This window comes from Branchiostoma floridae, chromosome 4 (genome assembly GCF_000003815.2).
Source record: "Branchiostoma floridae strain S238N-H82 chromosome 4, Bfl_VNyyK, whole genome shotgun sequence".
Taxonomy (NCBI): Eukaryota; Metazoa; Chordata; class Leptocardii; order Amphioxiformes; family Branchiostomatidae; genus Branchiostoma; species Branchiostoma floridae.
This window is the reverse complement of record NC_049982.1, coordinates 1,326,501-1,342,722: the sequence shown is the minus strand read 5'-3', so window position 1 is coordinate 1,342,722 and position 16,222 is coordinate 1,326,501. Positions and strand designations below refer to the sequence as shown.

General features: G+C 45.7%; 1 protein-coding gene across 2 annotated transcripts in view; it reads left to right on the top strand.

Annotated features, from left to right (window-relative positions):
- Positions 1-2,731: 2,731 nt before the first annotated feature.
- LOC118414613 overlaps positions 2,732-16,222 on the top strand; it is a 26,728-nt gene continuing 13,237 nt past the window's right edge. The window contains exons 1-20 of one of the 2 annotated variants that reach the window (XM_035818776.1): positions 2,732-3,002; positions 3,401-3,501; positions 4,397-4,547; positions 5,283-5,395; positions 5,855-6,008; positions 6,256-6,449; positions 6,571-6,683; positions 6,833-7,124; positions 7,378-7,617; positions 8,140-8,317; positions 8,496-8,801; positions 8,922-9,100; positions 9,751-9,946; positions 10,225-10,371; positions 10,544-10,745; positions 11,013-11,171; positions 11,725-11,820; positions 12,237-12,386; positions 14,086-14,109; positions 14,847-15,275. In XM_035818776.1, coding sequence (XP_035674669.1) covers positions 3,413-3,501; positions 4,397-4,547; positions 5,283-5,395; positions 5,855-6,008; positions 6,256-6,449; positions 6,571-6,683; positions 6,833-7,124; positions 7,378-7,617; positions 8,140-8,317; positions 8,496-8,801; positions 8,922-9,100; positions 9,751-9,946; positions 10,225-10,371; positions 10,544-10,745; positions 11,013-11,171; positions 11,725-11,820; positions 12,237-12,386; positions 14,086-14,109; positions 14,847-15,275 — 3,412 coding nt within the window. In that variant the 5' untranslated portion in view covers positions 2,732-3,002; positions 3,401-3,412. Of the gene's footprint in view, positions 3,003-3,400; positions 3,502-4,396; positions 4,548-5,282; positions 5,396-5,854; positions 6,009-6,255; positions 6,450-6,570; positions 6,684-6,832; positions 7,140-7,377; positions 7,618-8,139; positions 8,318-8,495; positions 8,802-8,921; positions 9,101-9,750; positions 9,947-10,224; positions 10,372-10,543; positions 10,746-11,012; positions 11,172-11,724; positions 11,821-12,236; positions 12,387-14,085; positions 14,110-14,846; positions 15,276-16,222 lie in introns of both variants that reach the window. The other variant, XM_035818775.1, reaches the window with a different exon arrangement.

Sequence of the window (16,222 nt, the reverse complement as noted above, 5' to 3'; positions counted from 1 at the left end):
CAATTGAATTTTTTACCTTTCCCGGGACGTTTTCCAAAGTGGATATTCCCATCTCACTTTTTTTTTTCGAGCCTTTTAATTAGAAATGGAACCTAGTCAGAACAATTCAATCCAGTACAGCTAACCAAAAAAAATGGTTTAACCACTAAACTATATGCAAAAGGTTACACAAATGCAAATCATGTTAGCATAGTTCCTATGGTCAGACAATACCATAGGAAAAAACTATTGTCCTTTGTGGTGCATGGCGGGGTCCCATGTACTGGAAAGTTCTACGCGGAGTCGTCCCTTCCTTTTTAAGGCAGGGTTGTAGATCCGCTCGTAGATGGGCTCCTTGACACCCCGTTCGTACCACGGTGGTTCGCGGTCAAGAATGTCTGTTGTATCCAGTCTGAAGGAATGTCCTTGGTGTAGCTGAGTGTGGTGGTAGATGGCAGAAGAGTATCCACTTGCTGTAGCCCTGCAGTGTTGTTTGTACCTTGCCTTCAGTGGTTGACTGGTTTCTCCAATGTAGGTGTCGTTGCACTGTGGACCTTCACACTTAAGTCTGTAGCTGACGTCAGACTTCGTGCCTTTCTGTACACGGTCCTTTGGATGGACCAACTTCTGTCTGAGGGTGGAGTGGGGTTTGAAGTTGGTAGCAATGTTGAAGTTCTGTAGGATTCGCCGGAGTTTCTCTGATACTCCATGGATGTACGGGATTGTGGCATTCACTGTCGTCTTCTTCTTGTCCAGGGGCTTATTGTTTGAAGGTTTCTTGGACTCATGAGATGGTTTCAGGGCTTTGTTGAAAGACCATTGTCTGTAGCCACACTTGTTCAGGGCGTCCTTAAGGTGTCGGTGCTCGTTGGACTTGGCTTCCTCTGAGGTGATGATGGTGTCCGCTCTGTGAAACATGGTTCTGATCACGCCCCGTTTCTGCTCTAAGGGATGATGGGATTGGAAGGTCAGGTATTGATCGGTGTGGGTTGGTTTCCGGTACACATCTACATTGATAAGTCCGTCTTCCTCTACAATGACTTTGGAGTCCAGGAATGGTAGTGTGTTGTTCTGGCTCATCTCCTGTGTGAACTTGATGTTGTCGTCTATTTAGTTGATATGTTTAAAGAACTTGTCTGCTTTCGTCTTTTTCATCCTGGAGAAAGTGTCGTCCACATACCGGAACCAGTTGGCTGGGGGAGTGTCAGGGAACGTGCTGAGGGCTTATGTCTCAAATCTCTCTATGTACAAGTTGAAAAATATAAGGGATACTGGAGAACCCATAGCGCGTCCATGTAACTGTTGGTAGTACTGTCCGTTGTAGAAGAAGTATGTGCATCCCAGGCAGAGCTCTAAGATATCATAGATTTGTTTGGAGGATAAGGTGGTTCTCTCTCCCAGGGGAGGCATCAGTGTCGAGAAACTCCCTTACAACCGCAACTGCTCTCTTTGGTGGTATGCAGGTGAAGAGGGAACACACGTCGTAGGAGGTGATTATCTCGTATTTCTCAACCCGGATGTCCTTTATCTTGTTAACGAAGTCTGCACTGTTCTTGATGTGATGTAAAACCTGTCAGCCTGTCAAACTTGTTCTGTTGTCTGGTCTTGCCTTTGTTGTGTTGAGCAAATTGACCACGGTTTATGAAGTCTTGGACTTCGTTGTAGATGTCGGCCGGTAGGCGCTGTTCGAGTGAATTCTGGATGTCCTTTTGTTTCGCCTTCAGCAGTCCAGCTGGAAGTTGACCTGTCGCACTCTTTCATTGATCAATTTCTTTTTTTGCGTTGTGGATGATCTTACTTGCCTTGTGGCGTTTGATTGGAGTTTTGAGATGCAAGCTTACCGGGGGTGATTCCTTCCTTGAGATAACGTAGATTGAAACGCTAGCACTAAACACTAGCCAACCGTGCCGTAGACGAGCCAACCACCAACAAACCCATTCCATGCAGAGCCGAATGTTTTGAAAATTTCGGATGACGCAGCCGAACTCCAGCCTACCTAGCTGAACGCCAGCCGACTCAGCCGAACGCCAGCCGACTTCAGCCGACTTAGCTGTCGAATCAGTCGGGGAAGAGTCGGGAGCTAAATACGGCTATGTGTAAGAGAGGCTTCAGATACATTCAGGGACGAACGTAAGACACACAGGTTGGTCAAAGCAACGGACAATGAAATAGGGTCCTGACGTTAATGTTTCTCATTTGACTCGGTGGAAGATTAGCGTCAGATGTCTTGTGATTAGAAATTAGCTTTTTTGGATGGTTCGAAGTTACACCTGGATGAAGTGAGGAAGGTCGTGTAAAGTGCCTTTCACAACGACACAACGTCAGGGGCACGGCGGGTATCGAATCGGGACCAGTTTATCCAGATTCCGAGCTGAACGCTCTGCCACTTACGTCATACGCGACGCCACGAAGTTTGTTTCCTTCTTCGCCAATTTCCTACTTCTACCGTCCTGAGGTTTGTTTCCTTCGCCGCCAATTGGACCCCCCCCCCCGGATTTTTACACAATTAACCCTCACAATTAATTTACACAATTAAGCCGGCGTAGGGCGTAGCGTAACTGGTAGAGCGTTCGTCTCGGAATCTAGAGGTCCTGAGTTCGATCCCCGCTGTGTCCCCGACGTTGTGCCCTTGGGAAATCGACGCCACGAAGTTTGTTTCCTTCTTCGCCAATTTCCTACTTCGCCGTCCTGAACCCCCCCCCCCCCCCCCCCACACACACACATTCAGATTTTTACACAATTAACCCCGCGGTGCTTTTAAAATTCCAGTCCCGGCGAGCCACCGCGCCAAGCGTGCCGTTCCCGCCTTCGTGGCGTCGGCCGCGGCGGATGTCGGCGGGAAGGTGGTGTCCGCGCTCGGGGACAGGATCGCGGAGGGAGTCGTGGAAAACCACCAGGAAAAGGTCGTCGGAGCTCTGGAGGACTACTTCTCCGCGCAGTTCGACAAGGCCGACGAGGAGTTCGACAAAGTCCTGGATCGGGGCGGGAGCCTCCTAGCGGGAGTCGGTGATAATGTCGAAGAGGTGGGAGATACTTTTATCATATCCTGCTGCCCATTAACGTTATCGGGTGGTCCTTGAACAACGTCAAAATCATCATTACTTGAGGCTGACTAAATGAGTGTTACCAGTTTCTTCTTTTGGCCTGAATATATAAATGCTGGAACTTAGTTAGACATTTAACCAATTGTATGTAGCGTCTACTATCGCAGTTCTGCCGATTCACATATGTACGCCGTCCTTAAACAATGCGTCAAATGAGACCTCAATGTGTCAAGTATGATTCACTCTTGCATATCTTAACTATGCAATCATTATTGTTCAAAGTGGTGTGTATGTGCAGCCTAATGGATTACCTAGATCACTTCCAATCAAACTCAGACATTGACAATATGCTTACTTTGAATGAATTCCGCCCCTAGGCCCGAGTACGGATGATCCACGGCAGAGGTACGAACACGGGCGACACGTACTCACCGGCTGGATACGAACTGCGCATGGACTTTGAGACGCAAGATGACGAGTTTGTAGTGTTCAATGATTTTTTATTCGTTAGACTGTAAATCTATGAGTGAAAGAAAGAATATTAGTCTATAAGAAGATAAGTGACGACCATACGTAGCCAAAGGTTTGTAAAAATAAATGCTATTTTGCCCAGTAATGTCTTAGATAATAGCACACATGTAGCTCGAAAGTAGCAAAAATTGTATATTTTTATTTGTATCTTTTCCAAAAAATTGAAGATGATGCTTTCGAGACAAACCCGTCAGTTGCTATCGAAATTCCACCATTGACATGATTACATTAACGTCGTCGTAAAAATTATTTTGATATGAAGCCTTTATTTCACTGACACGGAATTTTTCTGGTGAAGGAGGATACACGTACAAGATCAGTAGTAGTTCTATGTTTATTTGTGGCCATATTTCTGCACTTAACTGTGCGTAGTATTCAGGTGTAAATGAGTACCTAGCTTCGGCTCGGGCCTTCCTTCGGATAGAACTTTAAATGGAGGTCCCGTGTTCGGATGTGCGAACATGAGCGGATCAAACCATTCCGGCCAAAATAGGGGTAGGGAATCTCCCGAGCAGCCCTCGTAACCCCTGCTTCGCCTATTGGGTCAGTTAGTCCTCACTCATAGTGAGCAATTGGGCTGGTCTCAATCATGATGTTTCTGACCTAGGGCGAAGAGTTGCTGTTACAGTTCCAATCATGTAACCCGTAACCTTGAGTGGCCTTCAGGCCATGTTACTTGGTAACCATTGAGTAAAAAAAAATTCTACATTTCATTGTATGAATAGACAAATAGATACAACACCTACTTGATAAATAAATAGACTACATGAGAATCAAATCGAAGTCGCCACTGTCCACAGTCTCGATATGAATTAGTCTTGTTCTTGCTTGTACTTTCACAGTGACGATGACGAGCAAGACAGTTCTGACGGGATGGCGCCGGCAATCTATCCCATGGGAGTTGGACCCTTGCTGATGAACGGCTGCTTCCAAACCAACTATGCAGAAGGAGACCCGTGTTTCGAGGCTTTCGTGCCGATAGAGGCCTGTGCTGTAAGTATCTAGTCCTGAGCTGTTCTTAGCGGCAGTGTCTACGAAACGTGTTGTGAGGTGGGATGAGATGAGAAACTGGCCATTTATTTATCTATTTATTGAGATTTTCCATATACATATGGAGGGTATGGCGAAACAGGTGTCAGAAGACGCCTTTTCAAAGCCATAATACCGTTGGTTTTGTTGTTCGGCGTATCCGTCTCCTAGGAGGACTTCCGACCAAGGATGCAAGTGGTTCCTCCTAACCCTGACTCGTGTGCCCTGGCGGGTGCGTCACGCCCGAACATGCCCCTAAGGCCTGTCACAGCCAGAAAGGCCTGTCATTGCCACTGGTCGCAGCTACGTACTCATTTACACATGAGTCGTCATGAAAAACATTCACTTAGGCTTCATTAACTTTTCATCTTAGCAAAAACGCAACTATAACGGTGACCGAAATTCCATAGCTTTAATTGTTCCAGAGTGGTAAGAAATACAATTGGGTTGATGAAATTTTCTATTGTTTAAAGCCATTAAACATATTTCATTACAATAGTAAAAAAAAGGAAAATTGTTAAGATGTCATTGTCATCATTATAATATCGGTCAGCTGCAGCGCCGGTGCCAAACTTTTTTTCAGTCTATTTGCTGCCGGCAGGGCAAGTCATCTGTTTGGCGTAATTTGGTCATTGTAGTCTCTCAGGAGCTGTTGAAAGATTTTAGATGTAAGAAAGATTTATTTTCGTTACTTTGTAGAACATCATCGACGGAGCGACGTTCCTGGGTGTTGGGTTTGACGGCCGAGGGGAATACTCCACTGACTCCAGGAAGAAGAGCCTCATCCAGCGAGCCTGCGAAGGACTGCAGGGGTATGGTACTTTTTTGTCTTCTTTACATTGTTAAGAAGAGAAATAAGCACAACAAAACCACTGCAATCAAGTGGATACATTTCTCGTGACAACCTCTGCATTGCGCTTTATTATATCTGCTGCCTTGCTAATCTAATTTTAGCCAACCCGATTTAAAGTGCCTATGGTTTATGAGTTGAAGTGCAGCACCAAAGAATACCATCTACGAAGTCATACAATTCACGCGTATCATGAACATTTAGGGCTTCTTATATAATGTATAGATCTGATGAAGAAGATCTTAAGCAAGTGCCTTTAGTGTAACAGTTATAGATTGTTGCACAATGTATTTCACGGTGTATCTTTTTATCAAATGAAGTCTTTTCGCGGTGGATAAACTTCGATTTTGCCACTCGTATTGTAGAGATTTAACCCGCTATTTCCTGTATTTTTGTATGAAAAAATGGTGTGTTATTTCAGCTACAAAGAATACCACGTGCCTGACATCATGACCGTACAAGGGATCTACAACACCGATGCGGAGACGTACACCTTCTACTCCATGGAGGAGTACCGGCAGTACCTGGAGGACAAGTCTGCCGTGACGTCAGCTACCGCCATGTTCCAACAGGAGGTGAACTTGAACTTTATTAAAATCACCACTTTGCAGGTGATTTAGCCTGAATTGTGTGGGTGTTTACAAGCTTCGTTATTAAACATTGTTTAAAAAGTTATTACAATTTTAAAAGCATACTTTACATTGACTTATAATTTTGCTTAAAAACACAAACTATAGACGTTTACTATAGTCTATACAATATTTGTAACGATGAGTTCGGTACACGTCATACGGATGTGACAGTGCGTTAATTGTGATTCAGGTGAACAAGGCGTCAGGTCACGCGGGTGGTGGGTTAGTCTTCGGGCTGGTCGCGTCTGCAGGAAGCGGCTTCGCAGCGCAATTTGGCGGCGACAACCAGGCGTCTAGTGTCCAAGCCAGCTCACAAGCAAGCGCTCAACTTTCCGAGACCTCCACTACGACCTTCATGGCTATGGTAGAGCTCAACGTCTTCAGGTAAGAGTCTAATCAAATTCACATTGTTTTGTTCAGAATGATTTCGTCGTTTTTTAAAATAACACAATGCTCACAATTTGAGGACCTATCTTAAAGAGGAGGTATCATTCATCCTTACTAGGTACGAAATTTTCCTGGACTTCGTTGGTCCTCAAAACTTGAACCTGGCGTTTCTGCGTGACTTCCTGGCTCTACCGGGAACGTATTTCGCCATAGGAGCAGACAAGGAGTTCCGTAAGTGTTCGGGCCTCCATTTGGAGCAATTACCACTCAAAGCTGATTTATCTTGTTAAACCAGACCACCTGTTCATTTTAGCTGTATTTCGCAGCCTTGAGTAAAATATTGCCCAGGTCCTGTCTAATGCAATATGTCTACCTCTCAGAAAAGTTCATTCTGCGATGGGGCACTCACTACATCACGTCTGCAAAGTTTGGGGGGCAACTCAAGATCATCAAGACCAAGGAAGCAAGTTTTCAAGACTCGCAGCAGACTTTTGCGACGGCTGCTCAGTCCGACTTCAAGAAGCTCTTCAGCACCTACTCCGCCCAGCAGACGCAATCCAAGTCCAGTAGCTGGTGGGGTGGACACGAGAAGAAGGACGAATCAGCCGTTTCAACCGGCACAGCTTCCAGTGGAACAGAACAGTCGGAAAGCGTCAGTGAGAGGGAGCAGCAGTCAGTGAAAGTCTTGTACATAAATACCATACTTTTCAGGAACAGCCTATATTGTGATCATGTATACAGGAGCTACTTGTTTCGAAAAATGTTGACAAATGTTATAAAATGAGAGAGACTAGGAACTATTGCTTTAAGGAAGATGTTATAGATGAGCTTATTTTCCAACATTAGGCAGTATCCTACTTTCACCGATAACTAATCAAACAGATTCCATGCATCACTGATCCTTACTACCTTACGTACACTGCAGATCTGAATACGAGTTCAGCAACGAAGTCCTGGAGGTGCAGGGAGGAGACCAGAAGATTGCCGCCGCCATTACCGAGTTCTACACAACATCCTTCGGAAACTCCCTGAAAGACTGGCTGGAATCTATTGAGGAGTTCCCCAAAGCCTTCGAGTTCCGGATGCTCACCATCACCGACCTGCTGGACATGAACTACGACTCGTTTTTTCCTCACGGAGTTGTGGACTACGGCTGCTTTGGGAGGTAACGTCGACCATCATAATTCCACCAGGTGGCATAATACCGCCACCTCAAAAAACTTTAGTATAGAGGTCTTCCCAAGATTGTCTTGAACACCGAATGTTAAATATCCTAAATGTAATACAATTCAGATATATACGTATTGAAGACAATCTTAAGAAGGCATCTATAACAACGTTAACGTTTTTGGAGGTGGCGGTCGACACCTGGTGGAATTATGCGAATGTATGTTATATTCTTTCATAGACAGCAAGCTCATGCTGTGGTTATGAGTGTGAGGTAGTACACTACTGATGATGCTTGTATGACTACGCATATATACCAATATGACTAACGTGACATGTACTCTTTAGATTTTAGTCTTGCTTTCACAGAACATAATAGTTTAATTTTCAATCTTATGTACCATCACAAAATTGTCATATTGTTTATTGAAACAATATAACAAATGCTATTATCCTTGTATTGATTTATTCGAAATTTCTTCGCATATAATGTTTATAGACGTCGTGCTTCTTTCTGCAGGAAAATCCTGACTGTAGACGAGACAGGTCACAAGTATTACGTTGAAGACATGGTCGACGGCAACACCACCAATTCCGAGATCCGCTACTGCAACTTTGACGAGAAAACGGATCTCGAAGAGGCTCTCACCGAGAAACGGCTGGCACTAAAGCGTGCCATAGCCGTGTACTTGGAGGAGGTAAGGCATGTCTGCATTGGAAAACATTTGCGATGTAGCACATGTCATTCTTAACTGAGAAAAAATATGCTTGAGAAAACTGAGAATGAACTAAACACCGGTAACGGTATGCAGTACGTACCGTTGTTATTTTTTTTTCTGTCTACTAATACAAATGTACCACAATATATTTTTCTAGGGTCCTTTCCTTTCCTCCGACTTCCAAATCCCGGCCGGAGAGCCCGGATGTGAGACCGCGGAGTTGGCCCTTCTGGAAGAGTCCACAGTCGGGGCCCCCAGCTGGCAGGAGATGATCAGCGGAGGCGAGTTCAAGGTCGTCTTCAGCATGCCGTACAGCATTCCACATTTTCTCGATCCCTTTGCTACTGTCCACATCAAGTTTAGATCTGGGTCCGACAACTGGCTAACCATCAGGGAAGGGCGTACCCCAAAGCTATTCGACGGGCACCGAAATGGCAACAGTGGTGACATCACTCGGCACAAGGTACACACGTTTCTTCCTACATTACATTCACCTAACTTGTAACATTGATGTTTTTTACGCTTTTGAATCTGCCCAACAGCATACACTATCGTTAACAATGTGCTACTGTTCCACACTTAGGTTAGTGTCGGGGGTCTAGTCATGACGTACAGCGAGAACAACAGCATCTTTACTGTGACAGAAGAGGACTATGAGGCATCAGCAGCGGCAATCCTGAACCTGCCTGCCTGGATCAGCGGTATGGAGGTGGCCAGGGCGGAGTACAAGTCACTGCTGGAACAGCTCAGCCACCACTCAAGGTAGGCTGTTAAAGCCCCATTTACAAGTCAAGAATGATAGCTCGGCCGAGTTGTCAGCGAGCTCTAAATTTCGAGAAGGCATGACTTGGATGCCTAGGAACCAATGGCAGAGTTTCTTCTTCAGCATCAGGGTCATACCTCCTCGTAATTTAGAGCTCGCTGACAACTCGGCCGAGCTAAGATCTTGATTTGTAAAGGGGGCTTTAAGCCGGGTTTACAATTGATGCGGTCGCCTGCCGAATTTGTCGCTCGGTCAGAGCTCGCCGAATTTCAACATCGCCCGAGCATCGGCTTTACTTTTTATCAAATAATCTGCACCGTCACAAATTGGACGGGGCTCGGTGTTTCCCTCAGGAAAGTTTAAGTCATTGTCTTTCCTGCTTTTTTGGTGCACAACTGACATCCCACTGAGGTTTAAATTCCAACGGACGAGCTGTTAAAAGTCGCCCGAAGCCCGCGTAATCGCCCAAACGCCGGTCATACTTCGGCCGAAAATGCCCATTTGGAGCTCGCTGACAAGTCGGCCGAGCTGAATTCTTGATTTGCAAAGGGGGCTTTATGACAGCTGCCGGGAGACAGGGGTATTCGTGAAGGCATTTAGGTTGATGGAATCTTCATCAGTCTTAACCTGAACTGAGAATCTCTTTCAGTTCTACAGGAGGACAGATGCCGTGTAACCTGCAGTGGTCCAACTCCCACCGCATCGACCCCACGGACGGAGGGAAGTGCATCCACTTCACGGCAGCCTCTGAGGGGGACATCTACCTGGTGTTTGCCGGCGTGCCCAAAGACCATCAGACCTGGGTCACTGTAGAAATCTCTACCTCCGGCGTGGCTATGTATAAGGTTATCGAAAGTTCTAGTTCTATACAGTATCTCATTACAGGCCCCTTCCATCTGAGAAAACAACATCTAATTCCCATGCTCTCCTATCAAGTCACATGTATAGCACATCACTGGCTATAGTATAATCATTAGAAGAATGCACCTTACAAGCAGTGGCCTACACATGTGCAAATATCTGTATTTCTTTAATCTTTTAATGTTCTGTTTGAGAAAAGGATTGCCATGAGTCCTGATGTTGACAAGGATTTTATGAAATGTGTTTTTCAATCCATGTACAGGCAATGCGGCTGGCGGTTACACAACTTGACAAGGGAGCCAAAGGCCTGGGATCGGACAGACTGTACCAGTCCTACTTTGTCTGCGTCTCGGAGGACGTACCAGAATCCTTAACAACGGTTCAGTTTGGAAAGACGCCGGACAACGAGGTAAAGTCGCAACCTTGAAACATTTCTTTTTTAGAAACCCGGAATGTCAAGTACACTTCCAATCAAAACGTTATGTGCACTTTGATGTCAAATATCACAAGTACGATTTGGTCTTTGTTGCCTTTAGGTGTTAATACTGCACGTAACATTAGATTATGGATACATCCAACAGGACCGCGGGCACGTTTGGCTAGACTACCAGTTCCCCGAGGTCCTGTCTCTGCACTACTACGCGTTCGGCAGCGGTGAGCACCCCGTGAAGCTGATGGGAGTGACTCAGATATTCAAACCCGGGGACCTCAACGTCGTCTGCCGGGAGGGGACCGTCAAAGAAGGCGACAGATGTGTGCAAGTCTGCCATGCTGAATGTAACGGTAAGGAAATCCCGAGTAAAGCTAATTTACTTCAAATACACATCAATTGTTGTTTGTTTTAGACAGAAGACCTTCAGCGAAGTCCATGTGTAAAGACTCTCATGTTTACTAGTATGTGTAGAGGGTTAATCACTCCAGCTCTTTATTTAGCCTCGGTCCGTTTCCTTGTGCTTCTCCCCGAACCTTGCTGCTGGCTCGTTGTTCTTGTCGCGGTGAGATTCAAAATGTAGAACGTCTGATGATGACACCCACGTGTCTGTTCTCTAGGCTGCAGGACTACGGGATCTGACGACCCACGTGACTGCATCGCGTGCCAGAACGCCCGACTCGCCTTCCCCTACCTGACTGGCTCCATCGGGGATTTCGAGTGTGTAGCAACCTGTCCGGGAAATATGGCTTTTGCCGCTGGAACAAGCAACTGCGAATGTAAATTGTGGCTTTTTTAAAACGTATTTGCTTTCGGACAGACAAAGACAAAGTGGCACTGCACTCAAGATACTAATTTACATTAACGGTGCCACATACTAAGAACAGACAGAAGGCAAAGGTAGTCCTTTGGACTGTTGAGGTCGTGAGGGCAGTGAGTTGAAATCAACTGTCATGGTATTGATATAAAAAAATTGAAGCCTTTTACCTCCCCAACTTTAGTCAGGTACGCGATGTTACAACTTTGTACAAAGTGCCTTGCCTATGGGCACAGGATCGGTGACATGGCCGGATTCGAACCCAGAACCACTTGTTCAGTGTAGAACACCCCGCGCCACACAGCCCCTACCTATACCATTGTGCTTTCGAAAGGCTACTTGGAGTGCAACAGTTGGATAACCTGTCACATACTCTGTAGTGATTTTTGTCTACCATCAGTCTGATGATAAAGAAACAATTTCTCTTCCAGTTTGTGTTGTTCTGTTATGTTTGAGTAAGAGACCTTCTAGTTTAGTTTAGTCTACACTGATTATTGCCCTTGATGCACATGTAGGTATAAAGAGGATGGAGGAGATCCCTGATGACGGCGTGGTGACGTGTGTAGCTGACTGTCCTCTCACCCACTATGACGACAACGGCGTGTGCAGGAGTAGGTTTTATTCGATCTTGTATTCTAGACACAACAGTCACCATAAACTCGTAAAGATCATAGCAGTACTCTATAGCATGGATAAATCTAGCTTACAGAAGCCAGCCCAACATCCGGCCCGCCTCTGTTAGGAGGGGCCAGTTGCAGCCCTGGACATCAGAGTTTGTGTGACACGGACTAGCAATGCACGTAGCTCAACTCCCATGTACGTTGTACATGACACAATACAGATTGCCATACATTGTACCTGTTACAATGCAGTTCTTCATACAATCTCAGATTCTCTGGAACCAAGTATATGTTAACGCTTTTCATTAGTTTTCATGGTCTTTGCCATTATCATCATCATCATCATCATACCTGCCCATCATGTTCATAGCACTCATGACTTGTGTTCCGATCCGTTTGCGGTGTAGGGTGTAGCAGCCTGTGCTCTGACGTCAGTACAGAGGGTCGGGCTGTATGTACGGGGCCTGCCGTGCACCAGTGCACCGTGTGTGCCTACACAGCAGCGGACGGCACATGCCTAGAAGGATGTAGCCCTGGAGAGAGGGCCGTTACCAGTGGTGAGTGCTGATGAAACAGAGAGACCTCTGCTTATATCGCATTAGTGACAGAAATCTTTCGGACTTTTTGCCATGGGTACCAGTCTTGCCAAATCATATCATAAGAAGGGTAAAGGTTGTAATTCACTCGACTGCAAGATTATATATTCTATTTGCCCATGACATAAGCAAGGGGCCTTCACTGTGAGGTGCAATATTTATAATGTTACCTTCACAGAAGGGAACATATTGTGTACACTCGGTTTCCCCTTCCTCTTCTTCTAAAAAAAACAAGAATATCTTCACAACTGGACCTTGGAATAACTTGAAATTCAGCAAGCTGTCAGTGCGCATAATACATTGCACCATTGTTGTCCCAAAAAGTGTCATTCGATCGACAGCAATATTCTGTGCTCCGCTTCTATGTGGTTCTTTGGTTGTATAACCACCCTCTCTACTATATGTAGGGACTCCTATCTTTTGTGCAAAATGCTTATTACAGGTTTGTGATAGCAAAACCTGTTTTGTTTTTGATTCCAATTCCAAGCATGGGCGCCGCCATTTTTTTGCGGTGTATGATGGGAAGTGTGGCGCAATTTTGGATTTGACGTAATAGTTAATGAGCAGTGAATAATGAGATGACGTGGAAATGTGGTCTTGTCAGAAACGGTGGGACGGCAAGAGCCACAAGTATGAAGACTTAGTTGGTTGTATGAAGTGATTTGATGCAATGGCGTAAACTTGTGGTCTTGTCGGAAACAGTGGGACGGAAAGAGCCACAAGCATGAAGGATCAGTTGTATGAAGTGATTTGATGGGATGGCTTGGAAATGTGATCTTGTGGTCTTGTTATAACAGACTAGCCACATGAGTCTCTCTGAGGCTTATTCTGTCTCAGTTCTAGACAACTAAACAACGGTTATCCAGAACGTGTACTTGGGGGGTGAGCTTCCTGTTTTCGAGGGTGGAGACTATCTTACATGTTGTTTTGTGATCAGAAGGACGCCATCTTGGTATCTCCCCACAAGAGTTTTGTGTAGAATTTATTCAGCTCCTGCTGTTACAGAACTTAAACGAATGATTGATAATGATACTTCGATGTTCACATTGTTTTTCGTGTCGCTTGACATTCATGGCGAGTGCAGCGGTCACTTCCGGGTTTAAACTCTCGCAACTAGAGTCTCTCCAGGTCTCACAAGGTCGACCCAAAATGGAAACATGGGCGTGCATGATAACTGTTTTCTGCCCTGTCAATCACCATGATTCACGGCACCAGAAGTACGAATCCCGGATATATAGTTTACGTAAGTTTTGGGACGAATCCTGGAGCCTACGAAATCTAGATGCTACAGGTACCCATTTGGAGTGAGTGTGAAAAGTTGTGAAAAGCGCCTTTTCCGAGGGCAAAAGGTCGGTATCAAGACATGATTTTAACGAAGGACCTCTAAGTTCTGGGCTTAACCGCCTGCAGTTGCGCCACACTACCCCACTATGACTATGCCACATTTGTTTTTAGAGGTTGATGATGTTCTGTTCACACCCGGCCGAAGTCGAAGCTCAAGTAGCTCAGGCATATGTAGACTTAAATCACAAAGCCGGAACGGTTGTACCTTCTTTGAGATAATGTCAGGCCAGACGTACCACATTCTAAGAACCTACACAATTTGGATAGTAAAGTCATAGGGACAATAAGATCCATCATTTTTTTCCCCGCTTTGCAGCGCCTTCATCACCACAAGACCCAGGTAAGCCGTTATAAGCATGTTTTAGTTAATAAATAACCAACTTGCCTTTTGCTTCGTGTGCTTCAACTATCGCTTGGACTTGTAGGAGCGCCTTTTATTTCGTGAATTTCTTGAGTCCTGTTGTAAAGAGATTACCTCAATGTAGCCACATCAACATCATGTAGTTGAATCGTGACTTTTTTTCCAACAAGTACTTCCTAGCCTTTTCGCAAAGTCAGACGTAGGCAGTCCAGTCTCGGTAAACCATTGATTTCATTGTCTGTCTGTATGTATGTGTGTGTGTGTGTGTGTGTATTTGTGTGTGTGTGTGTGTGAGTGAGTGTGTGTGTGTGTGTATTTGTGTGTGTGTGTGTGTGTCTGTGTGTTTTTGCGTCTTTGTGTATGTGTGTGTGTGTGTGTGTGTGTGAGCCCATGTGTGTGTGTGTGTGTGAGCCCATGTGTGTTTGAGCCCATGTGTGTGTGTGTGTGTGAGCCCGTGTGTGTGTGTGTGTGTGTGTGTGTCGTGTGTGTATGTGTGTGTGTGTGCGTGCGTGTGTGTGTGTGAGGCCGTGTGTGTGTGTGTGAGAGCCCGTGCGTGTATGTGTGTGTGTTTGTGTGTGTGTGTTCGTGTGTGTGTGTGTTCGTGTGTGTGTGTGTTTGTGTGTGTTTGTGTGTCTTTGTATGTCTTTGTGTGTGTATGTGTGTGTGCGTTTGTGTGCGTGTGTGCGTACAAAAGAATCAATTCCCATTGTTTCCAGGTGTGAACCTCGCCTTGAGTCGCCCCACGGCGCAGTCCAGTATTTTGGGTGGACTATCGGCCGGACTGGCGGTGGACGGCAACACTGACGGGACCCTCGGCGGTGGCTCCTGCACCCACACAAACCAGGACACGAACCCCTGGTGGCATGTGGACCTGGGCACGGCACAAGCCATCGGCAGCGTCGTCGTCTTCAACCGGCAAGAATGCTGCCAGGATCGACTGGACAACTTCCAGGTTCACGTGGGGGACTCTCCTACCGTGGCGTCCAACCCGCAGTGTGGCGGGAACAACGCGGTGACAGAAGCAAGCCCGCCGGACATCACAGTAGACTGTGGCGGTCTCAGGGGCCGGTATGTCGGGATCCTACTCCCCAGCCCACAATACCTCACCCTATGCGAGGTGCAGGTGTATGCGGGTATGATCACAGGTTAGTCTACATGATCACAGGTTAGTCTACATGATCACAGGTCTGTCTACATGATCACAGGTTAGTCTACATGATCACAGGTTAGTCTACATGATCACAGGTTAGTATACCTGATCACAGGTTAGTCTACATGATCACAGGTTAGTCTACATGATCACAGGTTAGTCTACATGATCACAGGTTAGTCTACATGATCACAGGTTAGTCTACATGATCACAGGTTAGTCTACATGATCACAGGTTAGTCTACATGATCACAGGTTAGTCTACATGATCACAGGTTAGTCTACATACATGATCACAGGTTAGTCTACATGATCACAGGTTAGTCTACATGATCACAGGTTAGTCTACATGATCACAGGTTAGTCTACATGATCACAGGTTAGTCTACATGATCACAGGTTAGTCTACATGATCATTCATAAGTAGCCCTCCCCACGAGTAAACTCTGTTGACGGCCATTAGAAGTGGAGAATCTGTAGACAGACTGTCCCTAACGGCTACCTAGCTATGTTACTGAGGTGATGATGGGAGATAAGAAACCCTAGGCCTGTTTGGAACAAAGCGGGACGTTGTGTTAATTATTCAAGATACATAACGTTACAGATCAAAAATTATTAACATCCATTCCTCCCTTTCTTGACTTATCCTATACCAACATCTGAAACTAAATCAGTGTACCCTTTCCAGGTAGAAAGGAGGGTCTGCATGGGGGGGTCTTGGTAACGCTTAACGGTGAATCCAGGAGGCCCGGTAACGCTTAACGGTAAATTCAGGAGGCCCGGTAACGCTTAACGGTAAATTCAGAAGGAGTTACAAAGCATAACACTAAAGTAACATTGCCGTGCATTCCTATCTATACAACGCTAGAGTAGTTATATCAATTGGTCAAAATGTCTGACTATAAATGACATTGTGAGAAGCAAAAGTGCCCAGATCCGGAG